Consider the following 25733-nt stretch of genomic DNA (forward strand, 5'->3'; position numbering starts at 1 on the left):
TGTTATAAGCTATGTATAATTTATGAAGAGGAAAAAGAGAATAATAGTAATTTAACTTTTAAATGTCAATACATTTATACACGTATAATACATTTCTCATGCAAATTTTATTTACCAAAGAAATATAAGAAGATGATAGATTATTTTTGATGTACATATATACTTAAGCCTTAATTATCTTAATTATAAACGATCTAAAAAAATATCTCTTTAGATGGATTATTTTTAATTCTAATTCTTTTTTTTTCAGAAATGCTATTCAACAATGGGAGTGTTTCAATGTTGACACTTGTGTTTCGGTGAAAGACGGCATTGTTCAAATGGTACATCTAATTTAAAAATGAATCGCCGTCATATCCTGAACTTACCTTGGAGATGATGCAACGCGAATACGCGCACGTATTCCCTGCGAAATTGGAGAAAGTGGAGTCTGCTATGGGAGGCAGGTGACCAGCATGTAGAGGACCTCGACCGTGGAGAAAGTATCGGTGCACCCACACAGCAACATAAATTAATCCATGCCACCGTTACTGTCCGTCTGGATAGGCTACATCGAGTATTGCGCGTCGCAGACTCCCGTTCCACGATTGATGACGGCGAAGACGAGGACGTCGATGAGGAGATTTCACTGGCGCCGAGACCACGGAAGAGTGGATTTTTCTCAGTAGCGTTCTCTATCGTAGATAGAAAAAAAAGAATCAGAGAAATCATGATACGTATGTTTTTTTTCTAATACGAGACACACGAGACCGGAATACAGGAAACATTTTCACTTTTGTCTCGCGTTTACTTTCATTTACTTAATTGCGCGCGGAGATGAGTCTTATCCGAAAGGTCGTACATCCCTTCCGTCATCTTTTCGTTTTAATTTTATGCCTCTTGCAAGGTCTTTAAAAAATGTTCAAGTTGAAAAAAATATTCAAACTCATCTTTAAAAAATACTCAAATTTATCTTATATATATATATATATATATATATATATATATATATATATATATATAAGTTTCCTAGGTGGAATCGCCTTGAAATAAACTACTTTGTCTAGTTGTTTGTTATATAATTGAAAAGATTAAGCAAAAAACTCGTAGTAAATATGGGCGCGTTGTTTATTGTTATATAATTGAAAAAATTAATATTAAATAAATTTATTTGCAATTTTATTTAATATAAAAATATTAAAATAACAATATAAGAAAAAATGATAAAAAATTAAGAAAGCATAATAATAAAAAATAAAAAAATTTTAATTATGTCTCTCCCTGGAAAAAATCCCGCGGACGCCCATGTTTACTACAACTTTTTTGCTTAATTTGTAAAATTATATAACAAACAACTACATAAACATAAGTAATTTATTTCAAGGCGATTCCATCTAGGAAACTTTTCTACGTCGCTTCTGTATATAAAGATAGAGCATTCGTGTGTAAATTATGATCTGTGAGCTGTGACCGATTATCGTGATAATAGTCATTTTACAACACAATAGAAGATTTCTAGACATCTCTCTTTCGTGTATGTGTTTCTCACGATGGAAAGCAATATATTACTTTAATTTTCGCCTGAAATGATAACTGTGAGATAAATTATTTTTAACTTCTAATTGATATTCAAATAATTAAATTTTTAGTATTATTTTTCTTATCTTATACATCTCCTTTAAAAAATGATGTTTTGCTTTCATAATATTATGAGCCGTAATAAATTCTCACGATTCCGTTTAATTTTGGAAGAAAAATTATTGTGCAAATAAATATTTCTTGAAAAATCACAGTTTTACAATATTTTTTATTAGCATTAATCGTTTTATCGAAAGATGATGACGTCGAATCTTAGTTTAAAAAAGAATGATTCACATGTTATGTATCGTATAAAACAGTTTCTAAGTAAGGACATATGTGTAGAAATGTTCCAATCGAACGTGAAAAGATATTTTTGTTCGTGGGGCCACAAAGGGTCACATATTTACATCGTTTTTGTCACCGTACACACATAAATATATACACGAATATATACAAACACATATATATTTTAAGTTTATATATAGGATATACCGCTGCAAGGAGTACCACTGTAGAAGATACAAAGTTGTCAGTATATTTGAAGATGTTATACCTAACTATCTTACTTCTTCTTCTTACGTTTATTTGTCTCTATTGTCTTTATGATTGTGTCAAGCCAAAAAATTATCCACCTGGTAGGTATACTAAATTTAATAACAAACTTATCAGGAAAATACAATTCCTCGAAAATTTTGATTATCTTTTATTAATTATATTATGAAGGCTTATATTCATCATATGTTTATATGTACAGTGTCTGTGATTTACTAATATAATATAATTAATTTATTAGTAAACGATTAATATAATTAATTTATTAATCATACAGGTCCGGCATGGCTACCATTCTTAGGATGTCTCATAAAATTTATGCGATTACGTTCGAAATGTGGATACATCTACCTGGTTGTGCAAGAACTGGCACGCATATACGGACCGATATTGGGATTAAAACTTGGAAATCAAAAGGTGGTGGTAATCTCGACGCACGATCTGGTGAAGAAAGTTATTCTCCGCGAAGAGTTTAACGGCCGACCAGACGGATTCTTCTTCAGGGTACGATCGTTTGGGAAGAGAAAAGGTATGTGCGTTTTACTTTAACGAAATTCGAAAAAATTCATTCCCACCGTTTCGAGATTAGCATATAATAAACGAAACCTACACTTACGCGCTTTTTGCATTCTTTCCCTGGTGAATACAATTTTTGTAAAAATTTCTCTCGTTCTCTCGCACAGGCATTTTGTTCACCGAGGATAACACATGGACCCAGTGTCGTCGATTTACGACGCGACACCTGCGAATGTTTGGCTTGGGTCAAACGCTTATGAAAGACCAATTGGTCATCGAGGCTCGGGAGCTTGTTGATCATCTGCAAAAGCTGAGCGAGCATGGCCCAGTGCTGATGCACACTATATTTGACATTGCGGTGCTTAATGCCTTATGGTTCATGATTGCCGGACACAGATTCGACTACGAGGATCAAAAAGTGCAAGAAGTGCTCGTGGTCGTTCACGACGTCTTCAGGTAATGGTTGATGAAAATCTCTATAAAGTTCAATAAAATAATAATGTATAAAATTATACAAAGTAAAAGAGGAAAATAAGGCTAAACGAGCTAGTGCGAATGATTAAGCGCAAAAATCCAAGTTTATTATAACTAAACCGCTTACAAAAACATAAACATAATTACAAAAATTAAAGTGAACGTTTCGATCTTTTTTCTCCCGACTGCTGCCAACCGAAGGTTGTGTTTAGGTCATCTTTAGCGTATGTCACAAAAAATAGAATTAATAGCAAGCCTCTAAAAGATCGAAACGTTTGCTTTAATTTTTGTAATTATATTTATGTTTTGGTAAGAGGTTTAGTTATTTAATAAACTTTGATTTTTGCGCTTAATCATCCACGTTGGCTCATTTGATCTCATTTTCCTTTTTTACTTTATATTATTATTAAGAACCAATTTTTTATTTTATTTAAAATTATATAATAAAATTCTTTTGGTATATACATATAGATACATATAATATTTTTATATTATATATAATAAAATATTATATTTTATTTAAATTATATTTTATAATATATATATATATATATATATATATAACACATAATATGTATACTGCAAACATATTGATATTAAATTAATATAACGTAATGATATTAAGTTTAATATAATGTATTTTTTTTACTTACATAAAATTCGAAATATATTTGATGTTACATAGATTAATGGACCCCCTGGGCGGAGTGATGTCGCAGATGCCTTTTTTACGTTTTGTTATCCCAGAACAATCGGGATATAACGAACTGATGAGGATCCATAAAAAAATATGGGGTTTCCTCGACGAGGAGATCAAGATGCACGAAAACGAGCCATCCGATAATCCACGCGATTTGATTGACGCGTTTCTCTTGGAGATGTCGAACAAGAGTGGCGATGAAGATACTATCTTTGATCGTGAGCAATTGTGAAATTTTCTCAATTCAAGATATACCATTTGATTGATCAATTATGATTTCGAATTGCAATTATATATGATTTCAAAAATTATTTCACGATTCGGAATCGTATCTATATTTGTTGGAGATTGTTGGAGAATTGCATTCATAAAATTTAACAATAATCAAGATTTTAGATTGATATTGAGATATTTCTGCGCGATCAGGGATTAAATATAATATATCTAATATAATTTTTTTTATGAGTCGCGCATTAAAAATTTGATTGTGTCATTGGTCTGTATTTCACTTTTTGCAGGTGAGAATTTAATGATATTATGCCTTGATCTCTTCTTGGCCGGATCGAAGACGACCACAGACACCTTAGCGACCACGTTTCTCTTTCTGTCAGTACATCCTGAATGGTTGAAGCTACTTCAAATTGAATTGGACGGCGTCGTCGGAAGATCGAGAGCTCCTGTCGAGACCGATTTGCCGTACTTACCAATGACAGAAGCTTTCTTAGCCGAGGTAATTGATGAAGCTGATAAACTGATGAAACAAAAAATGCAATCATCGCACAAACGAAAAAAACTGACAATCAGTAATTATAAACTTAATAAAATTAATTACAAAACGTAATAAAAGTAGCACACAGAGAGAGTAAGTAAGTATATAACATCAAATATATATTATATACATATGTATATTTATTATATATATTTTATGTATATACATATATATAATAAATTTATAAATATATCTATATATATATATAATTATAGGTGCAAAGATATTTGATTTTGGCACCGCTCGGCGTACCTCATAGAGCCACAAAAGATGTTTTTCTAGACGAATATTTAATACCTAAGGTAATGAATCATATCCCGCTTTAAATAATCGGTACAATCATACCCAACGCAAATTAATATTTCTAATATGATTCCTTGTTGTTCATTTTTAAAATCAACTGCACACAATTTATTGAATTTTATGTAAAATTAATTCCTTGCCGATTTTTTATTTAACATATGAGGATATAAATCGGATTAGAAATATTTATAACATTTCATATCTAACATCAAATAATTAATACGAGTTTATCGCTCCTAAATTGCATTCTATGTAAAAAAAATCTTGTTTTGCAGGATACGATTATGCTTTTTGACTTTCATAGCGTTCATAACGATAACACGTACTGGGAAGAACCGGACGTGTTTCGTCCTCAACGTTTTCTAGATGAACAGGGCCAATTTCGTCGCAACAACAACAGCTTACCTTTTGGCTTAGGTAAGTTTGGAGGGGGACGCGAAATCGCGAGTATTTTCGCCATTGTCTCCCTGTATTATGAGCTGTAAATTCCACGCTTTGCGAAGGCAAGCGTAAAGCAATCAACACGCATTGCGTTCTCACAATTATATACTAATTGCGAGAACAATTGCGAACGATATTATTTCGTGTTTCAAGGCAAGAGACGCTGCCCGGGTGAATTGCTGGCGCGTTCTTCATTGTTCATGCTCTTCACCAACGTTGTGCATTACTTCAACATGGAGATCGCGGCTGAGTACGGCGAACCAGATTTAAACGCCTACGACGGCTTCACCCTGTCGCCGAAGCCGTATTATCTCAAACTCACGAGGAGATCCGACTGAAGTCTGGACGACCGCTGCGAATCTTACGACGATAGATTTGGACTTCTGCGAAGCGTTCGGGATCGCTTTCGTCGAAGTCGTAAAAGTACCAAGACTTTCGCGCGACGGTAAAATCAATAAACGTCATTTTGCAAACATTTCGTTTGGATCTGTAACGGCTACGAATGTTTTTCTCAAACACAGCTCGCATAACACGTTTAACACTTTTAATATATACATGTCAATTATAAATGATTACTTAGTATATTTAAAAAATAATTACATAATTATATTTCTGCTAAGGCGGATGGAGAGATATGAAAAAAATTGTTTCCAATAATAATAATTCTTTTTAACAATTGACACATTTAACATTTTTAAAGACATTTAAAATGACATAATTTACGATAAAAATTTTTTTATTAATTAAAAAGACAAAATGTCATATGCCTTTTCTTTTTCTCTCTCTCCCATACAAATTATTATTCTTAAATCTCCTTTAAGTATTTTTTCAAATATAAAATAATGAATATATTTATTTCCAACATACTATATTTACTATATATAAATTTGACAAATTTAATCAAACAGAAAAATGTTTTTATATCTGCTTATATAATTTAATATGTTATACAAATATAAAATACGACATAAATGTAATAAATATAAAAAGGAGAAAAAAGGAGAGAGAGGAAAAAATTAATTTTATTTTAATGATAATTTTATAATTTTTCTAAGATACTTTCTTGAAGATTGTAGATTTAAAATATCTATATATGTATATACGCTTTGAAATATAATTATATAAATTAGTTTTAATATATAATATGACTAAGGTGGTCCCTATACTGAACATTTATCATTAATGTAATTAATTTATTATAAGATTAAATAATAGAGAAAAATATTCGCACACAATCATGGCAAGCTTGTGTGCTTATAATTTTTTGCTATATATTGTTTATTATATATTTTGTCTAAAATAAATCAACATTTTTTAGAACTAAATATAATACATTAACTTACATAAATCTTCTTAAAATGTTATAACACGCACTCTCAATCATTCACTTCCAAATTTCGATTAGAAATTATTTGAAATATTTTACAAGCACATGCACAGTTATGTTTGCAATCAGATAACAAGCATACTTTACACCATACAAGAGTATTAGACATACACGCACACACGCACATCTATTTTTATTATAATTAGCATTAAATTATTTAAAATGTCACATACGCGCGTGCATATATATGTTATATAATAATTGATCATTATGCTTGAAATTTTATAATGAGTAATGAAACGTATAAATGGACTGTGGCAATCTTAGACATGCCATTAAAGCCACTCGTAAATTGGAGCTTGCATTTATAATTAACACAATTAGTAGAATCCAATTCGTAAGACACGATTTCTTGGTATATATCACCGATATTATGATCGCTATTTTTTGGACTTGTAAAGCAAGATTAGATAGGAACGTCGCTAAGAATTTTCAATCAGCCTAATATCCTGCAACTGTAGTTCACAGACAGCAGTCTTTTATAGCGCTATACTCCATGCTGTACATTGTTTACTTTATATATGTATATATATGTGTGTATTATGTATATTTAGCTTTTCCAGACGATGATTCCAATCAAAATGGCCAATACGACTGCTGCTATCAGTACGAGAATACACTTCTTTTTACGCAATTTAGTTTGGTACATACTCGCTTGCCTTACTTGAGAAGCACCTTCACTGACAGATACTTCAGTTCTTTCAACTGAAGCTTCTATAGAATCTATAACCTCTCCTTGATCATATACTAAAGCTCCAAGATCTTTGAATATTTGATTAATATCGCTAATGTTACTCTGTATGAAAAATAAATAATATAATTATATTTGCATATATATCTTTTATGGAAAAATATTTACTGAAAAAATATTTACCTCCAACTGTCTTATACTAGCCTCTTGCTCTTCCAACATTCGTAGATTCATTTGTTCCTGCATTTGCTCCTGTTGCAGTTTTTGATGATCATTTGTATACGTTCTACTGTCTTGTAACTCTATAAGTGTCTCCTGTTTCTTTTCCCCAAATGGTGCAATGCCTGCGCTAGCCTTAGCCCTTCTGACTATTTCTTTCTCCTTTGATGCAGCCAGCCTTTGTACAGCCTAAATTTACATAAATAATTATCACTAATATACTACAAATATTGACCTAGTTTACACCGATATACTTTGGTACGCGTATTAAGTATTACTGACCAACCATAATCATTCTATTCTTTAAAAGAATGACTGTGATTTGTCAGTAAGGCGTTTGATGTGTATCAAATAATCGATGTAAACTAGGCCATTTTAATAACTACAAATATTGAAATGTATACATATGTAAATATCAAAATATATATATATATATCAATATTTACTTGGAAAGAATTCAAAGCACTTGTAAATTCATCTTGAAGACGTTCTCTTTGCATCTTTCGCTGCCTTTGTTCTCCAGGACTCGTAGAGCCTGAGTTATTTGCTAATACAGCTAAATCTCGAAGATGGACGCTAGTATCCTTCGCCAGTTGCTGTGTATAGTGTTGTATCTGATGCCTGTAAAGCAATAACATTTTGTTTGCTATTGACCTTAGTTTTCTCAGGTATATTGTAACTTACAGCTGATTCCTGAGTTCTTGAGAATCAGTGGAGCTACCCAACTGATTGACCATCTTCTGCATGGAAGACACTGCGGAAGAATCATTGATATAAGTATTTCGTAACAGAATTTTCAAGTCAAGTCAAATTTTGCCGGTTCAATACTCACCATTCTGCGATATCTTTAATATTGAAGTACCAATAGTTTGGGACAGCTTGCCAAAATCTTGCTCTCGAGCAGGACCACCATTGTGATAAGACGAGAATCCAGCATCCATTTTGACGTTATTGCTAGGTTATACAAACAATTTAATTTATTGTACAGTATATTAGCATAAATATTTGCAAATAAATCAATTTTTAATGTAAAACAAGGAATTGAAAACGTAATCGAATGTGACAATTCGGACAAAAACCAATTTTTTCGCACGAACAATATTACTATGGATTCCAACTAACCAATTCCCTACGAACGAAATTATCAGCTGATCTTCAACGCACTCGACGAAATTTTGACACTGATAAAACTCGCATGAAATGCACTTTGCAACTTGACACTTGCTGAATGACAGGGGATCGCTGCGTATCACCTGATACGTAATCCTATTCTTCCTGTGCCTGTGTCTGTGTATGCACGTTACTTGTCAACAAAACGACTAATGACTGACTGGTGGGTCGATACGATCTGCGCGATGACTCACGAAATCGTTATGCGAGAAAAATTCCACCTCTCGATCTTCGACATATATTTATATGTGCATATGTAGTCGCTGCGCATTCAAAGGGTTCTTCCGAAATCGTGTTGTGCTACACACGCTGGTGATTGTGAAAGACTGGAGAAAAAATTCTCGCATTGATCGATAACTCGTCGCCGAGATAGAATGAACCTTCTTGTCGCCACAAACGTATTAAATTATAGATTCCGTCTTCAGTAACGGAATAACTAAGGTTTTTGTCGTAAATAAATTTATTGTTATCTGACAAGCATATATTTCTAATATTTAATATTACCGGTATTTAATATGCATAAAACATAATCTTTTTTTCTTGTTTTTCAAATCAAGAACACAGTCCACTTGATGCTACGAATAGCATTCGATTGACCAATCAGGATAGAGAAACCCATCTTTCAATTGCATTTCAAGAAAGAGAGAGAGAGAAAGATCATAATTATATTACATGCTTAATCTTCGCCACTAAATCATGAACATAGGATTTATATACTATGTATATCTATATCATAATAAATATATAAAATATTGAATGTAATATACAAAATATTAAGCAATTACAAATCTTTTTTTCTACAATAATGAATTGTTTTTTTCATAATTTTTTGTAGTCATATTACAGTACAGTTAATATATAAATCTTATCAAGATAAAAAGTATATGAATAAGATTGATTAATGAGATAATTTAATTTAAAATCGCCTAAATTGCTTTTTAAATCTCTCATAATGATAATCATCTGTCGCCTTTTCTCCATCTTTTCGCTTTCCTCGAGCATCTTCTTTAGTAGCACTTTTTTTCTTGTCATCAGATTCTTGCTGTGATTTCTGGAAATCTGAGTCTTCTATGTTAACTGAAAGTTAATATATAATTATTTACAATTCTATATTTAATATAAAAAATTAAAACATCAGATAATAAAACATGAGAATAACTGTTTTTTCGTACTTCATAGTAGATTCATTATTGCATCTTTCAATAAAACAATTTTATTTCTAATATATCTGTGAATTCTACAATAAATTAGACCAGAAAGAACAGATGTTAAAATGATATTTCAAACAAGAAAAAACTTTGCTTCAATTAATTCTTACTAGATATATAATAATTTAAAAAAAATTTTTGATTGATTTGCATAACTTGTGTTCTTTCTAAAACAACTATTTCAAAGAAAAAGAGAAATTCACATACATCTGTTATGCTGTACAAAATTTACAGCCATATTAGTAGGAACAAACTGCGATGGTCCATCCTTCTTTCTGTGTCTGTCCCAAAGTAGTTTTAACTTTGCCTCTTCTGTAGCTTCAATATTGCGAATTTTAGCCCTGAAAGTTAATTATATTTTTAAAAATAATACTTGTCATAAAACTTGTTTTATTAAGAATTTTCTTTTTTGCTTCTCTCTAATATAAATTTTCTTTTTAGGAAAAGTAACTTAACAAAATAACTTAATACAAAATATGTATATATTCATATTTGTATGTTTTTTATGTAAGCAATGATTTCTAATTTTATTCAAATAAATTCTTTAAATAATGATATTATTAAAGCATTTTACATCTTAATTGACACCCAATTATTAAAGATTTTCGATATTTTTTCTTTAATACTAATTCTATCGTTATGGTTTCAAGTTTCAACAAGAATTATTGTCTTACTTTAATGGCTAAATATCACTACTACTGTTTACATTTCATCTTGTCTAAATTATTAAGCAATTCTTACTCTATGCCAAGATCAACTTCTGGAATACCAGAAAGCATTTGATTTGAAAGCATTTCCTCGCTACGATTGGTTGAACTTTGTCTTAAGTGTCCTGGTACTGCACGTAACGCTGCTTCTTCAGGTGAGCAATATGATCCTTTTTCATTATACGCACTATCTGCATTATCAGTATTATTTTTACTTTTCCTTTTTGATAATTCCTCTTCAATGTATTTAACCCTAATAAAAGAATTCATATTAACTTGTAATACATCTGAATTTATTTTTAATAATATAATATATAATATAAGTAAATATACACATGTACATACATTTCTTCATCTTCATCCCGTTTATTAGTCTCTGCGTTAAATTGTGTTCCAATGCCAGTTTCGTATGCATCATTTTGCCTGTGTTTTGTATTTTTTAATGCAGCCATATTTACCATTCCTCCAGTCTTCATGTTAAAGGGATCAGACTAAATTAACATAAAAACTTATTAATTTTTATATCACAATTTTATATATATATATATGTTATGTTTTAATTGCACTACGTATTCCACGTACTGTTATTGCATCGGATGCAGCATTTTCTCCAAGAGCTAAACCAACGACATTGATACCTGCTGGTCTTTCACGAAGCTTCTGAATAATCTTCATCTCTTCCACTTTTTCTCTAAAATAAATCTTTCTCTTAATAATCAGACTAATTTCTAAATTGATATCTAATTAATGTATAGGATATGTAATATGTATATGTACCTGACAGATACTTTTTCACTCTCGCTGTCATTGTCATCTGACAAAACTTCACGTTTCCTTAACTGCTTCTTTTTCTTCTTCTTAAATTGAATATTATGCGATTCTTCGTCACTGTTACTCATATTTTCTCAAGTCAAACACTTACAACACTGAAACTTATATATTTCTATATATATTTTTCTTTTTACATAAAAACATCCACTTCGAACATTCACGCGCTTTCACGCGCAATTGTCAAAAATTTCGACCTTGCAGTTTTCTATATACAGATGATATTAAAAGAAAGAAAATGACAACTTTCGACAAATATTCCGAATTAGGTCGAAAATCTACCTGTAGGTTAGAATAATATTTCATCGACTAATCAAGACGAAGAAACCTTCGCCTGTTATCTTCACATATAAATAAAAATATATAATTACAATAATATATTTTCTAAGAAAAAATATATATTTACGGGTAATGAATTTTTATTTCTTAAAAATATTAATAGCTTTCATCTTTCATTTTTAAATATGGCGGTCAGTTCCGCCATATTTAGTCGACTCAATCGATGAAAAATGGTTCCTACCTTGAGTGTGTTCGGAAATCCTAGGATTCGATCGACCAACCAGAACGAAGGAATCTTTGCTCCTCTTGTCCCGATTGGTCGGTCAAACGCCGCTGTACGTAAGATTTTTGAATGCATTCTAGTCTCAGGATGTCGCAGAGCTCACTGGGACCTTCAGGAAAAACGCCGGGATGACCTCTCTCAGGCTTCTCTCTGATACTGTGATTGTACATAATTGTCAATTGTAGAAGTGCGTAAAATTACGTCCGACACTACTGTTATTACGTCAACGCGTAATCATGAGTTGCGGATTTGTCACTTGTGGCCCAAACGAGGCACTCGTGGTTTCAGGTAAATTATGCGATAAAGTGACATATCATTGCTCGAAATTATGTTTTCTTTTTTTGTCATCGCATCTCCGCTGATTAATGATTCGTGAAAAACAAGAAGAGAAAGGGAGGAGCGCGCTCCTCCTTTGCTAGATAATTGATTCGTAGAATGATACAGCGGTGGGGAAACGCGGGATCGATCAGGAATAATTACGCCTGATCTATTTTAGTCATGTTAGATGTACATATATACATATATATGTATAAAATTTGGAAATTTTTATTAATTTATTTTATGTTTATTTTGAAATTTTGATTACTGAAAGATGCTTTTTTTCTGGATTTTGTTGCAATTTTTTATGCACATTTATATAATTTTAAACTGTTTTTAACTTTTGCATCAAGGATGTTGCTACAGCAAACCCCTTTTGGTACCTGGAGGACGAGTATTTGTTTGGCCACTCGTTCAACAAGTGCAAAAGTAAGTGTTATATAAGTTCTATTATAGCATAGTAGTAGTATGGTAAATTTTTTAGTTTTACGTATATGTGTCTCTTACTCTCTATAGAATCTCTTTGAATACAATGACTTTACAAGTCGAGAGTCCAACAGTGTATACTTGTCAAGGAGTACCAATATCTGTAACAGGCATAGCACAGGTAATATACTGTAGTTTAAGAAAAACTTGTTTTCTATATATGATGTTGTTATCTATAATTATTATAGTTGTGTATATTAATATAGTTGTATGTATTAATTAATCTGATTGTAAATTGGATATTTAAATTGACTTACTTTAGCAATAGTATATATTTATTATTTATAAAATTTTGAATGTTTTCTGCAAGTATAAAGAACTCATTAGCTTAATTGTAGAGATATATGTCAAATACAATTACATTGGTATCAGGTAAAAATTCAAGGACAAAATGAGGAAATGTTATCTACAGCATGTGAACAATTTCTTGGAAAATCTGAGGATGAAATACACAACATAGCTCTTGTCACTTTAGAAGGACATCAACGGGCTATAATGGGCAGTATGACTGTAGAAGTAAGTTAAATTGCATCAAAAAGAATAATTAAATGTTTTTATGATTGTTTGTTTTCATATAAAAGACCAAACATATTTTTAAAACTAATATTTATGGACAGAATTACTGTAGAAGTAAGTTAAATTGCATCAAAAAGAATTATTAAATGTTTTTATGATAGTTTGTTTTTATATAAAAGACTAAAAAATTATTAATAATTAAAAAAGCTATAGCTTGATTTTGCTTTCTTTTTTTCACAGGAAATTTACAAAGATCGTAAAAAATTTAGCAAGGAAGTGTTTGAGGTTGCAAGCAGTGATTTAGTCAATATGGGCATTACTGTTGTGTCATATACATTAAAAGATATTCGAGATGAAGAAGTAAGTTTATTGCACAATTCTAATAAATAAAAAATTTACAAGTATATAAATTACTGAAATATATGACACACTAATAACAAAAGTATAAAATTCAAATATATAAATATTCTAAAGTTTAACTATGAAAGCAAAATAATATCAATGACATATACAGACTTAATGCATTGTAGTGCATACATCTCTGAATTATAATTAAATTACTAAAGTGTACATAAAAAGCATTTAAAAGACCCCCTAAACATATATTTTTTCATAATTAAGAAGAATATGAAATTTTTAGTAATTAATATAGTAAGATCTACTTGTATACTGTAAATATTGAATACATCTTTGTTTTGCTACTTGCAGGGGGCAAAGGTATGTTCAAATTTTATTTTACCACTGTTGTATTCACTATTGTGTCTTGGCACACACTGCTATGTCTAACATTTCTACAAATTTTTCAAATATTGAAAAACGGAATTTTACAGCATATTCTCATCGCTTTTTGTAATAATACAATTGTGCACATACTTGCAATATTTTATTCACAAAGTACACATCATTACATTTAATTGATTATCAAACTATTTTTAAATAACGAATTTTAAAGGAAGATACATATTACTCATTTACATTTTTTTAAAATTAAGATGTGTGGATGTTGATAAAAAAATAAGAATAAAAATAGTTTTTTAAAAATGTCTCAGTATACATTATTTAAAGAAAAAATTAAAAATATTAATATTATTAGAATCCTAATTAAAGATTAAATTATTATATTAAAATACAGTGCTAAATATAGTCTTATATGTCACTCACAGTGATACATGCAGCCTTTATATGTCACTCACAGGCATTGCTTATTCAAATGCTGAAATCGTCTGGGCTCATTGTATATATCATAAATTTTATTACATAGTATTTTATGAAGATATATATTACTTGTAGGGTTATTTGCAAGCACTCGGTATGGCACGTACGGCAGAAGTAAAGAGAGACGCCAGAATAGGCGAGGCTGAGGCTCGCAGAGATGCTCAGATTAGAGAAGCTATTGCCGAGGAGCAAAGAATGGCCGCTCGTTTCTTGAATGACACAGAGATTGCGAAAGCACAACGTGATTTTGAATTGAAAAAGGCCGCCTACGACGTCGAGGTTCAAACAAAAGTGAGCAAATTTTTATGATTTCTCTTTCTATGATTCCATAGTCAATTTCACAAATATAAAAATATTACTTGCAGAAAGCCGAAGCAGAAATGGCCTTTGAACTTCAAGCGGCGAAGACCAAACAAAGGATTATGGAGGAGCAAATGCAGGTAAAGGTTGTAGAACGTAGTCAGGAGATAGCCGTACAGGAGCAGGAAATGCTTAGACGCGAAAGAGAATTGGACGCTACTATACGACGTCCTGCTGATGCAGAAAAATACAGGTATTTGACTCGTACTTGGAAAAATCGAGTTTTCGTTATAAAAATCAAGATTTCGCTTCCAGATTAGAGAAAATGGCTGAAGCGAACAAATTGCGCCTTGTTATGGAGGCTGAAGCTGAGGCTGAGGCTATCAAAATTCGCGGTGAAGCAGAAGCTTTTGCCATCGAAGCGAAAGCTAAGGCAGAGGCAGAACAAATGGCGAAGAAAGCTGCTGCATGGAATGAATACAAGAGCGCAGCCATGATAGACATGATGCTTGACACACTTCCAAAGGTATACAAGCTTTGTATTCCTAAGATTCTTCTTATCTTTGTATCTTAATATTTTTCTTCTAATATTTTTAATTAATTTCTGTTATTCTTTTTCCGTTTATTCACTTTTATATTAATTTGTATTAGTTATTCATTGTATATTTGTTTATGATATTTATGTTTATATGATTAATTAATAATCAATGATTTATGTATGTATGTATAATTACTAATTAATCACACATACATGCAATGAAATGTTATTTTGTGCATGAATTAACATTTCTGTACATGAAAAGAAAAAAGTCTTAATAGAAAATCTTTATAATATCTCAATGTGTTCGAGAATACTATGAAGAAGATATTCTGATTTTTCGATTTGTTTTATAGGTTGCTGCCGAAGTAGCCGCCCCTCTTTCTCAAGCAAAAAAGATAACTATGGTCTCGAGTGGTAATGGTACTATTGGTGCGGAAAAATTAACTGAAGAAGTTTTCAACATTGTACAACGTGTTCCGGATCTTGTTAAAACTTTGACAGGCGTGGACATTGCAAAGGTACACACAAAGCTTGTGACTGTCTACAGTTAAAGGAAAATGTAAGGTAAACTTATCATCTATAAACTTTTCTTTTCAGTCTGTCCATGCTGCGTAAACGTGCAATGTCAAGAGCATTCGAATTTCCTTGATCATTATGATGTATCGTTCTTCAATGTATATTTACAAAGAAATATTTAGTGGATTTTTTTATATATACATTTACTTTTTAAATACATTTTGTCTTATAATACAAATCAAATATAATTTGTAATATGGAAAGTCTTCTATTAGAGAAAGAAGGACACACTTTTGCTGTGCCATTTATCTAAATCGCACGTGTGCATTATTAATAATTTCTGAATGACATTATTTTTAGTGTCGAAAATCAGGAATAATTAATATCAATTTAAACAAGCGATTTATCTTAATTACAATTTTAAGATTATAGTTGCAAAAATAAGAATTTTCGCTAGTCATCCATCATTTCGAGCTTTTATCCATTCCGACAGTGAAAGTGTGGTGTGACATTAATATAATATTATTGATATTACTTATGTGTATATTATGTGTATTAATCGTTCTCCAATGAACACATTTTACTAACTGTTTAAAATATTTTATCAATTTAACGCATATTTGTTAATAAAAAAAAAGGTGTGCGTTCTGTCGAATCTCTTAAGAACCGATCGTAATGGTTCATGTTTATCTATGTATAATTCTATGCCAAAACGTGCCGAATGCCATTCTCCCAAATATATTCTATATATTACATGTACCTTTTAAATATAAATTGTCAAATGACTCTTTTTAGAGGTGAAAGTATTCAATGTTTCTTAAAAACATCACTTATAAAATATCGTTCAATACGAGAAAAGATCCTCTTAGTTTTTGAAACAAATTTATAATGTGACTGCGCAAACGTTCTATTTTCTGTATTCACAAGATGCGTGTGAAAAAAACAGTAATATATTTTATCGTGTTTATAAATATATATAAAAGCCACAGAGAATCTAAATCATTTATATGATTATAGCGTAGCCTTTCAATAAGCTTCGAATTATATTTATATGACCAATATACATATATAATATAAAGCTTTATAAACGGATAAATATATGTATGAGATTTTGTGTAAAGCAATAACGCAAGTAAATGTTACAAGCACATTTTTCAGTGTGTCTTGCTTATCTTTATTTGTTCTACGATTCTCTCGTGACCACATGGTGTAGCGATTTATTTTTATTAAGTATTATTAGGCTTTCGAAAAGGCGAATGATAAAACAAACGACTCGCAGCATAGTAGATCTTATGTTACGCTTCACTCTTTTTTTTTTTTTTTGACAGATAATGCAAAAATGTATATACGATAATATAATATTAATATTAATAGGAATACGTATGATAGATAAGAAATCTATGAATGTTAATCTCTTGAAAATATCGTAAAAGCATATTACGAACAGAGCCTCTTAAAAAATGGATCCATATAGATCTTTTCTAGTGGACTTCCTAGCTGGAGGTCTATCCGCAGCAATTGCGAAAACCGCAGTTGCTCCTTTAGAAAGAGTGAAATTGTTACTGCAAGTGCAGCACACCTCAACACAGATCAAACCTGAAGAACGTTACAAAGGTATATATTATTTTATATGTAATTACATATTATTATATATATATTATGTATTATTATATGTTATATATTATTAATAATATTATATATATATATGATTTGTTAATCGGAAAAATTTCATTTCACAGGTATGCTAGACGTGTTTATACGTATACCTAAGGAGACGGGATTTCTCAGCTTCTGGAGGGGCAATTTCGCTAATGTGATTCGATATTTTCCGACCCAAGCGCTCAATTTTGCATTCAAGGATAAGTTCAAGATCTTATTTCTGGGGAACGTGCCGGAGGATGCGTTTTGGCGACAGTTCGCTGGAAATTTAGCGGCTGGCGGTGCCGCCGGCGCAACGTCGCTTTTATTCGTCTATCCACTCGACTTTGCTCGGACTAGGTACACATTTTGCATACGTATATTTTTATTATAATTATTATATAATATATTTTGCGATCTCGTTTTATTATATTTGCGCGAGATGATAATGTGATTTTATTTGATTTTAGATTGGCCGCTGATATCGGAAAAGGCGACAAACGAGAATTCAAGGGTATAAATGACTGTATAGTAAAAATATTTAAATCAGACGGACTGTTCGGACTGTATCGGGGTTTCAATGTCAGCGTGCAAGGAATTGTTATATATCGGGCAGCGTACTTTGGATTTTACGATACCTTGAGGGGAACGCTGCCTGATCCGAAGAGTACACCGTTGTACGTGAATTTTATGATTGCCGAGGTATATTTTTTGCTTTTTATAATGACGAAGCAGTAAAAATACAATGAATAAATGTTTTTTAAATATTTTTATTACGAATTTCTCATATCTTTTCTTACAGGTAGTAACAACGGTAGCGGGCTTCGTATCTTATCCCTTTGATACAGTCAGAAGACGAATGATGATGCAATCAGGTCGAAGCAAGACCGATATGATGTACAAAAATACATTAGATTGTTGGATAAAGATAACAAAGATCGAAGGACCCAAAGCTTTCTTTAAAGGCGCATTCTCTAACATTCTTCGTGGCACCGGTGGTGCTGTCGTTTTGACATTATATGACACAATCAAGGAATTGATCGAAAGCAGCTTTGAAAAATTTGTGAAATTTTAGGAATTTCATAATTTTATGGCGGTATAGAAACGATCGTCTTATAAATGTGTACTATTAAGATTTAGAAATATTTAAATTCAAATAGTGAAATCTATATGTATCTTTGTATAAAGTTATAAATATAGATGAAAAGCATTTTAAAATATCACACACCAAAATTAACTTTTCGCATGGAGCCAAAATTATTGAAATCTTTTCACGAATTAATTTTACGATGATGTACGATCAATTTTGAGCACATATATAAGTATTAAGTTTGTGTGATTTATTCATAGTTTTGATAAAAATACATGCATATTACAATGCAGGCGATTAATATGTATTTTAATAATTTATTATTTAATTATACATTAAAATCGCACAAAATTATATACAAATTATATATAACATTTCTGCATATAGTTTAACATTAACATAACATCTATAACATGTCAGCTAATTATTTTTATGAAAATGAGTAATTTGCTGATCTTTAATAATACTCTTTACTACTGCAATATATTTTTATCAATACGAATATCTGTAGAAAACTTCTCAAAATATTGAAAAAAATCATTATCAACTAAAGCATCTATATTTTAAATATTTTATATTTATAACAAAATATGTAATTCTTAATTCAGCATAGTATGACGATCATAAATGATCCTCCTTTGTTCACGAACTTGTCGCTTCCACTTATCTTGCTGGTGTCCAACACGATTCAAAACATTGCCTCTTTCTCCCATTGGGTGAGAAGTTCCAGGTGCAAGAGATGAATCATCCTTTGAAAGAAAATAATCGACAAATTAATTTAGTTTAAAAATAATTGTTAAATTTATTTAACAGTAAAAATATAATAGATGTACTGTTAATAAGTAAATTTAACAATTAACATGGAAAAATGTGAAAACAATGAAAAAAATTGTATAAAATTTTCTTCCATACTTACATCCTCATTATTATGCTCATGATAACCAATATTTGCCGAAGCTTTATGTATCCGCTTGTTAAGTAATGGATCCAAACAAATTAAGAATAACATATATATCACCAATAGTGATATGACCCATATAACTATTATTACTACAATCTGCAACAATATTAATATTTCAATCATTAGCTTATACAATAACGATATAAAAAATTGATTAATTTAAAAAGTTTGTATGTACCTTAATAATAGTTGTGTTTCTATTTTCGTATTTGCAGTCACATCTTGGGCAAAATATTTCTTCTTTTCCTTTTATCTGATCTCCAAGTTTTGGTAGAACAACGCTTTCGCATTTGCTATAAATTTTACATGTATTTCAATATATTGACGACAGTGTATAAGATTACGAATTGTGATAGATATGCAATACATGATTCTTTATATCAATTTGTTTGAAACTTGCATATATCATTTTGACATTTATACATAAATTGGCTTTAACCGCAAAAAATAAGGGGAAAAAATATTTTCTTAAAATATACAAATTTCTAATCAAACTAAAGAAAATGATGTATTGCATATTTACGCTAATTATAAAATTACCATTGTAATGGTGGCACGTTTATAATATATGCGAGACGGTCCGTAGACGACTGCGTTGTATTTATAACAGAAGAGAGGCTCGGACAAATACATTTGCATCTCTTGTCGTCATATTGCGCCTGGAATTTCATTTGCAATGTCATTAAACACGTGTACGCAATATCCAAATTATCAATCTTACACGATTAATTAATTAATTAATTAATTAAACAAAACCACAAAAATGCATCCTAACCTCGGACTGCGACAGACAGGTTAAAATAACTATCGTGACAAGAGAAATGTACTTTAACATTATGTCCTTGGCATGAAGAAAAACGTAGAGTTTGTCAATTTTCGACGTGATCGTGCACAAAATCACGCACGAGGATAATAATTACAACTGTACATGATCCTTATCAAAATCATAACGCAGTAAATTGATACACTTGACGTTTTGACGTTTGACACGCATGCGCGACGTCACGTGACGTCGAATCACGTGATCGACTCGACCTAGGGAGATTCTAGTTTGTTTCAGTTTCCTAGATTGGTAGCGGAGCACAGCAGAGCCATCGTGGTTTTAGTTACTTTCTGATGCAATCCTCTCAAACCTTGCCGATTCTCGACAAGGAGGGCTTGAATCTTCAGGTATCGTTCAGTATTGAGGAGCGTTTAGATAAGAACTTGTAAAGAAGAATAAGACTTAAAGATTTTTCATTCGAACGCGGAGGATCTACACGCGGATTAAAAATGACGGAAGAGGATTCGGTACGTAAAATATACAATAATTGCCGACATATTACTCCGTTCGAGTGATTTGCAAATATTTGTCTTGTTTTATTTAAATTTCTTCTATCGAAGGAATATTCAAGAAATTTCCTTTTTTTTCTTTCGGAACGTAAGACTTCCTTACGGGGTATTAATTGATGCCTAGAGTATTACTGTTATAAATATCACGTTATTACTATCGGTATGTAAAATTCACGCATGGTGTGCTCCGTTTGATTTCAACATTTTTTGATCATAAATATACTTTTATTTAGGTATTTATTTACTTTTTAGTTACTTTATTATTTCTTTACATAATTAGGATATTTTTTTTATAATACACGTAAATTTTACGTATGATGGTAATCTAAGGTTAATAACCTCAAAATTCTTGCTTTAATGTTTCTCCGATGTAACATCATCTCATGTCATCATGTCTTGTAATATTATTTTTCGAATTGTTGCAAAAATATTTTTTGAAAAAACTCAATATGTTTATAAATTTATTCTCTGTTACATTTTTTATTATATTTTTACTAATAGTTTTTTATTTGTATTTATACATATGTACAATCGTAGAACTGTAAGAATAAGAAATAATATAACTTATTTTGATTCTATTTTTTTAGGTATTTGATCCAACCTTGAAAAAGAAGAAGAAGAAGAAGAAGACTACCTTTGATATTGATGCAGCTTTCAATGAAGGAGGTAGTAGCGGTGATGCAACCGAAAGCACGGTTGACAAAGAGAATCAGGAGCCAGAACCTGCAGTTGTTGAAGACGACGAGGCATTGGATCTGGAAAATTTTGGTAAAAAAAAGAAAAAGAAGAAAAAGGCTTTCAATTTAGATGAATTGGAAGCAGCTTTACCCGATACTAAGAAAGAGGTAAGAATTTCTTGTGAAAAAGATCATTTCTGTGGGAGCATATATTTTTCTATTGGATATCTTTATATTGACTTCGGTATCTTTTATTTATTGTGATCTTTATTATATAATTAAGTTTTATTCATTTTTTATTGTTTTACTGCTGATAAATGTTTTGATAAAACAAAAAATAATAAAATTTGTATAAAATAATAAGTAGTAGTAAAACATATATATATTTGTAAGTAATAATAAATAGATATATATTTTTAAAAAATTTAATTCTATTAATAATTTAATTGTACAAATTAAAAAGTCTAACAATTTTTTTGTATTAAGTAATAAGACTTAATAAAGCTATGTTTTAAATTTTCTAAAATTTTATTATTTATTAAACAGGAACCTATAGAGCAACAAGTCGAAGAAATTATAATGGACGATGACTTTGACTTAGATATGGACTTCTCAAAGACAAAGAAAAAGAAAAAGAAGAAAAAGGACCTTGATGAGTTGGTAGCTGAAGAGGAACGCAAGGAAATTGAAGATAAGGAGAATGGTATGTATCATAAGAAATGATTTTGTGCCGACATCTTTTTGCGTCTAGTTGTTTATGTTACTCATTATTTGTTAACATGCTGCACTGAATCTGAGCGAAGTGCAGAGTATGGTAAGACATATGCTTTGTGTTTTCTAATTACAATCAATCCTGCACTTAATTATTCTCTGATTATTTGCGCATGAATTTCACAATAAAGTCATATTTACATATTTCTCAACTTACATTTCATAGTCTAAAAGCCTTAATTTTTAGTCTTAATTTTTATTTTGAAAACATGCATTGTGTACATATGTATATTTCACATATATAACAACAAAACTTAGCTTACTTACAAAACTTTAGCATTTTGAGCACTATATGTCTTCTAAATATATAAAAGTATATTGCTTATTAGTATTAATTAAAAGTGCACTAATTTTATAATTCTAATAAGGAAATTTAAAAGCAATGTTTTTCAATTTTAATTAACTGTTGCAAGAAGCCACAATTTTGAGCATATTTGCATGCATGTTGTGTGTATGTGTGTGTAATATTCATGATAAAATATTTATAATTTGTAATATTTTTTAATTCGATTTTAATCGGTGAATTTTCTTTAGTAATTTATATAATGAGAGGAAAGGAAGTCTTCTAATATAAAACACATATTTAGTAAAAATTATAAAGAAGTTATATTTAAATATTATTTTATAAATATTTATTCTTTACAATATACAATAATTATTTTTTAATAAGTATACTTGTGAAAAAGTTTTTTTTTTTTTCACAGATATGCACAAACTCCTAAAGACATTGTGTATTATTATTATTGTGTATTAAACTAATTATTGTGTATTAAACTAATTATTATTATTGTGTATTAAACTAATATAGAGATATTTCAAACATAAATATTATTTGCTTCTCAACTTATCTTATTTTGAAATCTTTTTTTTTCAAAATAAATTCAGAAATCTTAAAACATTTTTACTTTATGTTTGCTGCTTATATCTGTGATTTGAGATGAAAAAAGCATTTCATATATTTAAAATATATATTTATTATGGTATTTTCTCAACCTTACATATTTCCATATGCAATATACATAGTTCACACTACATGTTTATCAATTAAATTATTTTCAAATGTTAACAATTCTATAAATAAAAAATATGTGTACATCATTTTTATTTGCACTCATATATTTGTTCAATTGTAGTATTTTTATATGTAAATTTGAAAAATATACTTATTGACATCTGTTTTCGACTCATCTAATTAAAGTCAGATAAATGAAAAACATTTATTACGATTTATGTAGTTAATGCTAGATAAACATTTGTTTATTCTTTTTTCTTAGTGGAGGAACCGAGCTTGTGGGTGGGCTCGGACAGAGATTATACGTATGACGAGTTATTAGTTAGAGTATTTAATATCATGCGAGAGAAGAATCCTGACATGGTGGCTGGCAAGAAACAGAAGTTCGTCATGCGTCCCCCACAAGTAGTGCGAATTGGAACGAAGAAAACGTCATTCGCCAATTTCACCGAGGTATGCGCTTATTCAATTAATTAATTATGAATTAATTATTATTAATAATTAATAAGTAATTAATAATTATTAATTGAAATTATAATATACCTCCTTTTTTCTCTTTGATATATCAAGGAGTATGTCACATGTCACACATGTCGTTCGCCGGACACGATCCTTCAAAAAGACACGCGACTTTTCTTTTTACAATGCGAGACATGTGGTTCGAGATGCTCCGTCGCTAGCATAAAGTCTGGATTCCAGGTAAGTTATTCTTTAAGGTTTTACAATGATTATATTGCAAGATATATTCGATAGCTTTATTACATCTGTAGATAATAATTACGATTAGAAATTATAAATGCACGTTTTCCACATAATATTATATAAATATAATAATATACGAGTAAAAAAAATAATTATTACTTTATAAATAAAATTTTTCTATATCTATTTTACAGGCTGTCACAGGAAAACGCGCTGCTATTCGTGCGAAAACTGCCTAAGCAATTTTCTCTATTTAAGAAAACGCTAGTGCAAATAAAATATTATGGAATATAAATAAATGATACAAATTTACTGTTTGCATTTCAAATTAATTTGAATACAATTAAATTTTTATTAATTATTTATTTAAGCTATTGGATTTTATATGAAAAATTATACAATTTCTAGAATATGATATGTAATTTTTGAAAATTTACAAAAATATCTTTAAATTAATGAATGTTATATTCTTTAATATTATTATTTTGACCATTGTCGATTTGTTTCTGTATGTAAGTTTTAAGCACAATAATTCAATTTTGATTTGAATACAGGAATGTAGATAGCATTATATAGTTTACGTTATCTATATTTAATTTTTAATGTAAAAAAAAGATGATTCGGATTTAAGAAAAGATTGTTAAAGATTTTATGCTCAAGTCTCATCTTTTTGTTACATTAGGATCGATATTAAACTAAGATAGTCCGGGTTAATGTTAACTTCATTTCTGTATTCAAATCAATTAGAGATGCATTATGATTGAAATTTGTATATGGAAAAAAATATTAACAATGATCAAAATAATAATTATTTAATTTTCTATTTCTAATTTTTTTGTCATTAATATAATCTAAATAAAGCCTACAACTAAAACATTACATTTGTTGCAACATTATTTACTTGTTTATTTAGATACTGTACAAATATTTTCTTCATATTAAACAATGAATAATATTTGATTGTTGTTAACAATAAATTTAAGTAACAATTTATTGTATTTTTTGTATATATAAGAATCATAGATTCGAATAAACTTTTATAAGATTAATAGCAAATTTATAAAATTGTGCAAGCATAAAATCTCCTTCAAAATATTTTTGATAATATATAGAGCAGTTTCTTAAATAATTTATTAACTTATATTCTTACTAGATAATAAATTTTTTTCAAACCATTTCATGTTTCTTTGAATATCTTTGAAGGATTTGACTCAAAACTTTTTAACAAAATTTTTATATAATTTAATAAATAATTAATATAAGAAATATTTTTTATTCTAAAATATTTCCATATTGCTTATTTATTTTATTAGATTTATATACATTTATTATATATTATTAATATATCTTTATACACCCAGATAGCCACAGTAATTATGATGACATCATTTTGATGTCAAAATGATGTCATAATAATTACTGTGGCTATCTGGGCACTGATGAAATTCTGCAGTTAAATATCTAAGAACGATTATTATTTAATTAATAAATTAATAATTATGAAACATAACATCATAAACTTGCAAAAGAATGTTTATTTGTATGCTTAAAATATATATTTGTATCTAATA

The 25733-nt window shown here is 29.8% G+C and overlaps 7 protein-coding genes and 1 long non-coding RNA gene across 12 annotated transcripts in view; 5 read left to right on the plus strand and 3 right to left on the minus strand.

Moving 5' to 3' along the window:
* The window catches only part of LOC146724728 (uncharacterized), a 69027-nt gene extending 68069 nt beyond the window's left edge, over positions 1-958 (plus strand). Inside the window, exon 4 of the long non-coding RNA XR_014923978.1 lies at positions 251-958. This is a non-coding gene — a long non-coding RNA (uncharacterized LOC146724728). The remainder of the gene's footprint in view (positions 1-250) is intronic.
* A 222-nt stretch (positions 959-1180) lies between these two features.
* LOC114935361 (methyl farnesoate epoxidase) lies at positions 1181-7272 on the plus strand. Of its 5 annotated transcripts, none has more exons than XM_029308186.2 (9): positions 1181-1574; positions 2046-2195; positions 2390-2641; positions 2796-3084; positions 3788-4020; positions 4321-4532; positions 4787-4873; positions 5150-5291; positions 5469-7272. In XM_029308186.2, the coding sequence occupies exons 2-9, from the start codon at positions 2105-2107 to the stop codon at positions 5651-5653; spliced, it is 1491 nt and encodes a 496-aa protein (XP_029164019.1). In that variant the 5' UTR covers positions 1181-1574; positions 2046-2104; the 3' UTR covers positions 5654-7272. The 5 variants fall into 5 exon arrangements, with proteins under 5 accessions (XP_029164019.1, XP_029164020.1, XP_029164018.1 ...); XM_029308187.2 differs by having other exon boundaries at positions 1181-1513; positions 2035-2195; XM_029308185.2 differs by having other exon boundaries at positions 1181-1513.
* On the minus strand, positions 4678-9460 carry Syx7 (syntaxin 7). The gene is made up of 6 exons (XM_029308203.2): positions 8735-9460; positions 8445-8566; positions 8297-8366; positions 8059-8233; positions 7577-7801; positions 4678-7498 (listed from the first exon to the last, which is right to left on the minus strand). The coding sequence occupies exons 2-6, from the start codon at positions 8551-8553 to the stop codon at positions 7253-7255; spliced, it is 825 nt and encodes a 274-aa protein (XP_029164036.1). The 5' UTR covers positions 8554-8566; positions 8735-9460; the 3' UTR covers positions 4678-7252.
* Positions 9461-9523: 63 nt separating this feature from the next.
* Positions 9524-11844, minus strand: LOC114935373 (splicing factor C9orf78). Its single transcript, XM_029308201.2, has 6 exons — positions 11475-11844; positions 11280-11388; positions 11043-11188; positions 10732-10950; positions 10198-10331; positions 9524-9859 (listed from the first exon to the last, which is right to left on the minus strand). The coding sequence occupies exons 1-6, from the start codon at positions 11594-11596 to the stop codon at positions 9699-9701; spliced, it is 891 nt and encodes a 296-aa protein (XP_029164034.1). The 5' UTR covers positions 11597-11844; the 3' UTR covers positions 9524-9698.
* A 330-nt stretch (positions 11845-12174) lies between these two features.
* On the plus strand, positions 12175-16782 carry LOC114935370 (flotillin-1). Its single transcript, XM_029308196.2, has 10 exons — positions 12175-12375; positions 12759-12834; positions 12922-13012; positions 13264-13407; positions 13648-13767; positions 14698-14913; positions 14988-15175; positions 15238-15448; positions 15817-15981; positions 16061-16782. Exons 1-10 carry the CDS (start codon positions 12324-12326, stop codon positions 16076-16078), a joined length of 1281 nt encoding a protein of 426 aa, XP_029164029.1. The 5' UTR covers positions 12175-12323; the 3' UTR covers positions 16079-16782.
* A 446-nt stretch (positions 16783-17228) lies between these two features.
* On the plus strand, positions 17229-20511 carry LOC114935372 (ADP/ATP translocase-like). The gene is made up of 4 exons (XM_029308200.2): positions 17229-17593; positions 17719-17977; positions 18088-18319; positions 18420-20511. Exons 1-4 carry the CDS (start codon positions 17440-17442, stop codon positions 18690-18692), a joined length of 918 nt encoding a protein of 305 aa, XP_029164033.1. The 5' UTR covers positions 17229-17439; the 3' UTR covers positions 18693-20511.
* Positions 18372-20666, minus strand: LOC114935374 (uncharacterized protein CG1161). The gene is made up of 5 exons (XM_029308202.2): positions 20444-20666; positions 20209-20327; positions 19847-19961; positions 19624-19764; positions 18372-19456 (listed from the first exon to the last, which is right to left on the minus strand). The coding sequence occupies exons 1-5, from the start codon at positions 20501-20503 to the stop codon at positions 19307-19309; spliced, it is 585 nt and encodes a 194-aa protein (XP_029164035.1). The 5' UTR covers positions 20504-20666; the 3' UTR covers positions 18372-19306.
* Positions 20667-20772: 106 nt separating this feature from the next.
* On the plus strand, positions 20773-25041 carry eIF2beta (eukaryotic translation initiation factor 2 subunit beta). The gene is given in 6 exon segments (XM_085479448.1): positions 20773-20958; positions 21588-21845; positions 22224-22380; positions 22459-22491; positions 23723-24159; positions 24357-25041. Coding segments are annotated over 6 exon segments (948 nt in total). The 5' UTR covers positions 20773-20940; the 3' UTR covers positions 24402-25041.
* Positions 25042-25733: the final 692 nt, after the last annotated feature.

The sequence above is a fragment of the Nylanderia fulva genome, unplaced genomic scaffold (assembly GCF_048542155.1).
Source record: "Nylanderia fulva isolate GAGA-0341 unplaced genomic scaffold, ASM4854215v1 Scaffold12, whole genome shotgun sequence".
Classification (NCBI taxonomy): Eukaryota; Metazoa; Arthropoda; class Insecta; order Hymenoptera; family Formicidae; genus Nylanderia; species Nylanderia fulva.

Excerpts from the sequence above, each read along its gene's own strand:
- LOC114935370 (XM_029308196.2), top strand. The coding sequence starts at position 12,324 with ATGAGTTGCGGATTTGTCACTTGTGGCCCAAACGAGGCACTCGTGGTT. Across the intron at positions 15,176-15,237 it reads GCTGATGCAGAAAAATACAG|ATTAGAGAAAATGGCTGAAG; the intron begins GTATTTGACTCG and ends TTTCGCTTCCAG. Across the intron at positions 15,449-15,816 it reads TGCTTGACACACTTCCAAAG|GTTGCTGCCGAAGTAGCCGC; the intron begins GTATACAAGCTT and ends TTTGTTTTATAG.
- LOC114935374 (XM_029308202.2), bottom strand. The coding sequence starts at position 20,503 with ATGTTAAAGTACATTTCTCTTGTCACGATAGTTATTTTAACCTGTCTG. Across the intron at positions 19,962-20,208 it reads AACGTGCCACCATTACAATG|CAAATGCGAAAGCGTTGTTC; the intron begins GTAATTTTATAA and ends TAAAATTTATAG. Across the intron at positions 19,765-19,846 it reads GAAACACAACTATTATTAAG|ATTGTAGTAATAATAGTTAT; the intron begins GTACATACAAAC and ends ATATTGTTGCAG.
- LOC114935361 (XM_085479446.1), top strand. The coding sequence starts at position 1,895 with ATGTGTAGAAATGTTCCAATCGAACGTGAAAAGATATTTTTGTTCGTG. Across the intron at positions 2,642-2,795 it reads ATCGTTTGGGAAGAGAAAAG|GCATTTTGTTCACCGAGGAT; the intron begins GTATGTGCGTTT and ends TCTCTCGCACAG. Across the intron at positions 4,874-5,149 it reads ACGAATATTTAATACCTAAG|GATACGATTATGCTTTTTGA; the intron begins GTAATGAATCAT and ends CTTGTTTTGCAG.
- LOC114935372 (XM_029308200.2), top strand. The coding sequence starts at position 17,440 with ATGGATCCATATAGATCTTTTCTAGTGGACTTCCTAGCTGGAGGTCTA. Across the intron at positions 17,594-17,718 it reads ACCTGAAGAACGTTACAAAG|GTATGCTAGACGTGTTTATA; the intron begins GTATATATTATT and ends TTCATTTCACAG. Across the intron at positions 18,320-18,419 it reads TGAATTTTATGATTGCCGAG|GTAGTAACAACGGTAGCGGG; the intron begins GTATATTTTTTG and ends CTTTTCTTACAG.
- Syx7 (XM_029308203.2), bottom strand. The coding sequence starts at position 8,553 with ATGGATGCTGGATTCTCGTCTTATCACAATGGTGGTCCTGCTCGAGAG. Across the intron at positions 7,802-8,058 it reads GTGCTTTGAATTCTTTCCAA|GCTGTACAAAGGCTGGCTGC; the intron begins GTAAATATTGAT and ends ATGTAAATTTAG. Across the intron at positions 7,499-7,576 it reads CTAGTATAAGACAGTTGGAG|AGTAACATTAGCGATATTAA; the intron begins GTAAATATTTTT and ends TTTTTCATACAG.
- LOC114935373 (XM_029308201.2), bottom strand. The coding sequence starts at position 11,596 with ATGAGTAACAGTGACGAAGAATCGCATAATATTCAATTTAAGAAGAAG. Across the intron at positions 11,389-11,474 it reads AGTGAAAAAGTATCTGTCAG|AGAAAAAGTGGAAGAGATGA; the intron begins GTACATATACAT and ends GATTTATTTTAG. Across the intron at positions 10,332-10,731 it reads GAAGTTGATCTTGGCATAGA|GGCTAAAATTCGCAATATTG; the intron begins GTAAGAATTGCT and ends ATTAACTTTCAG.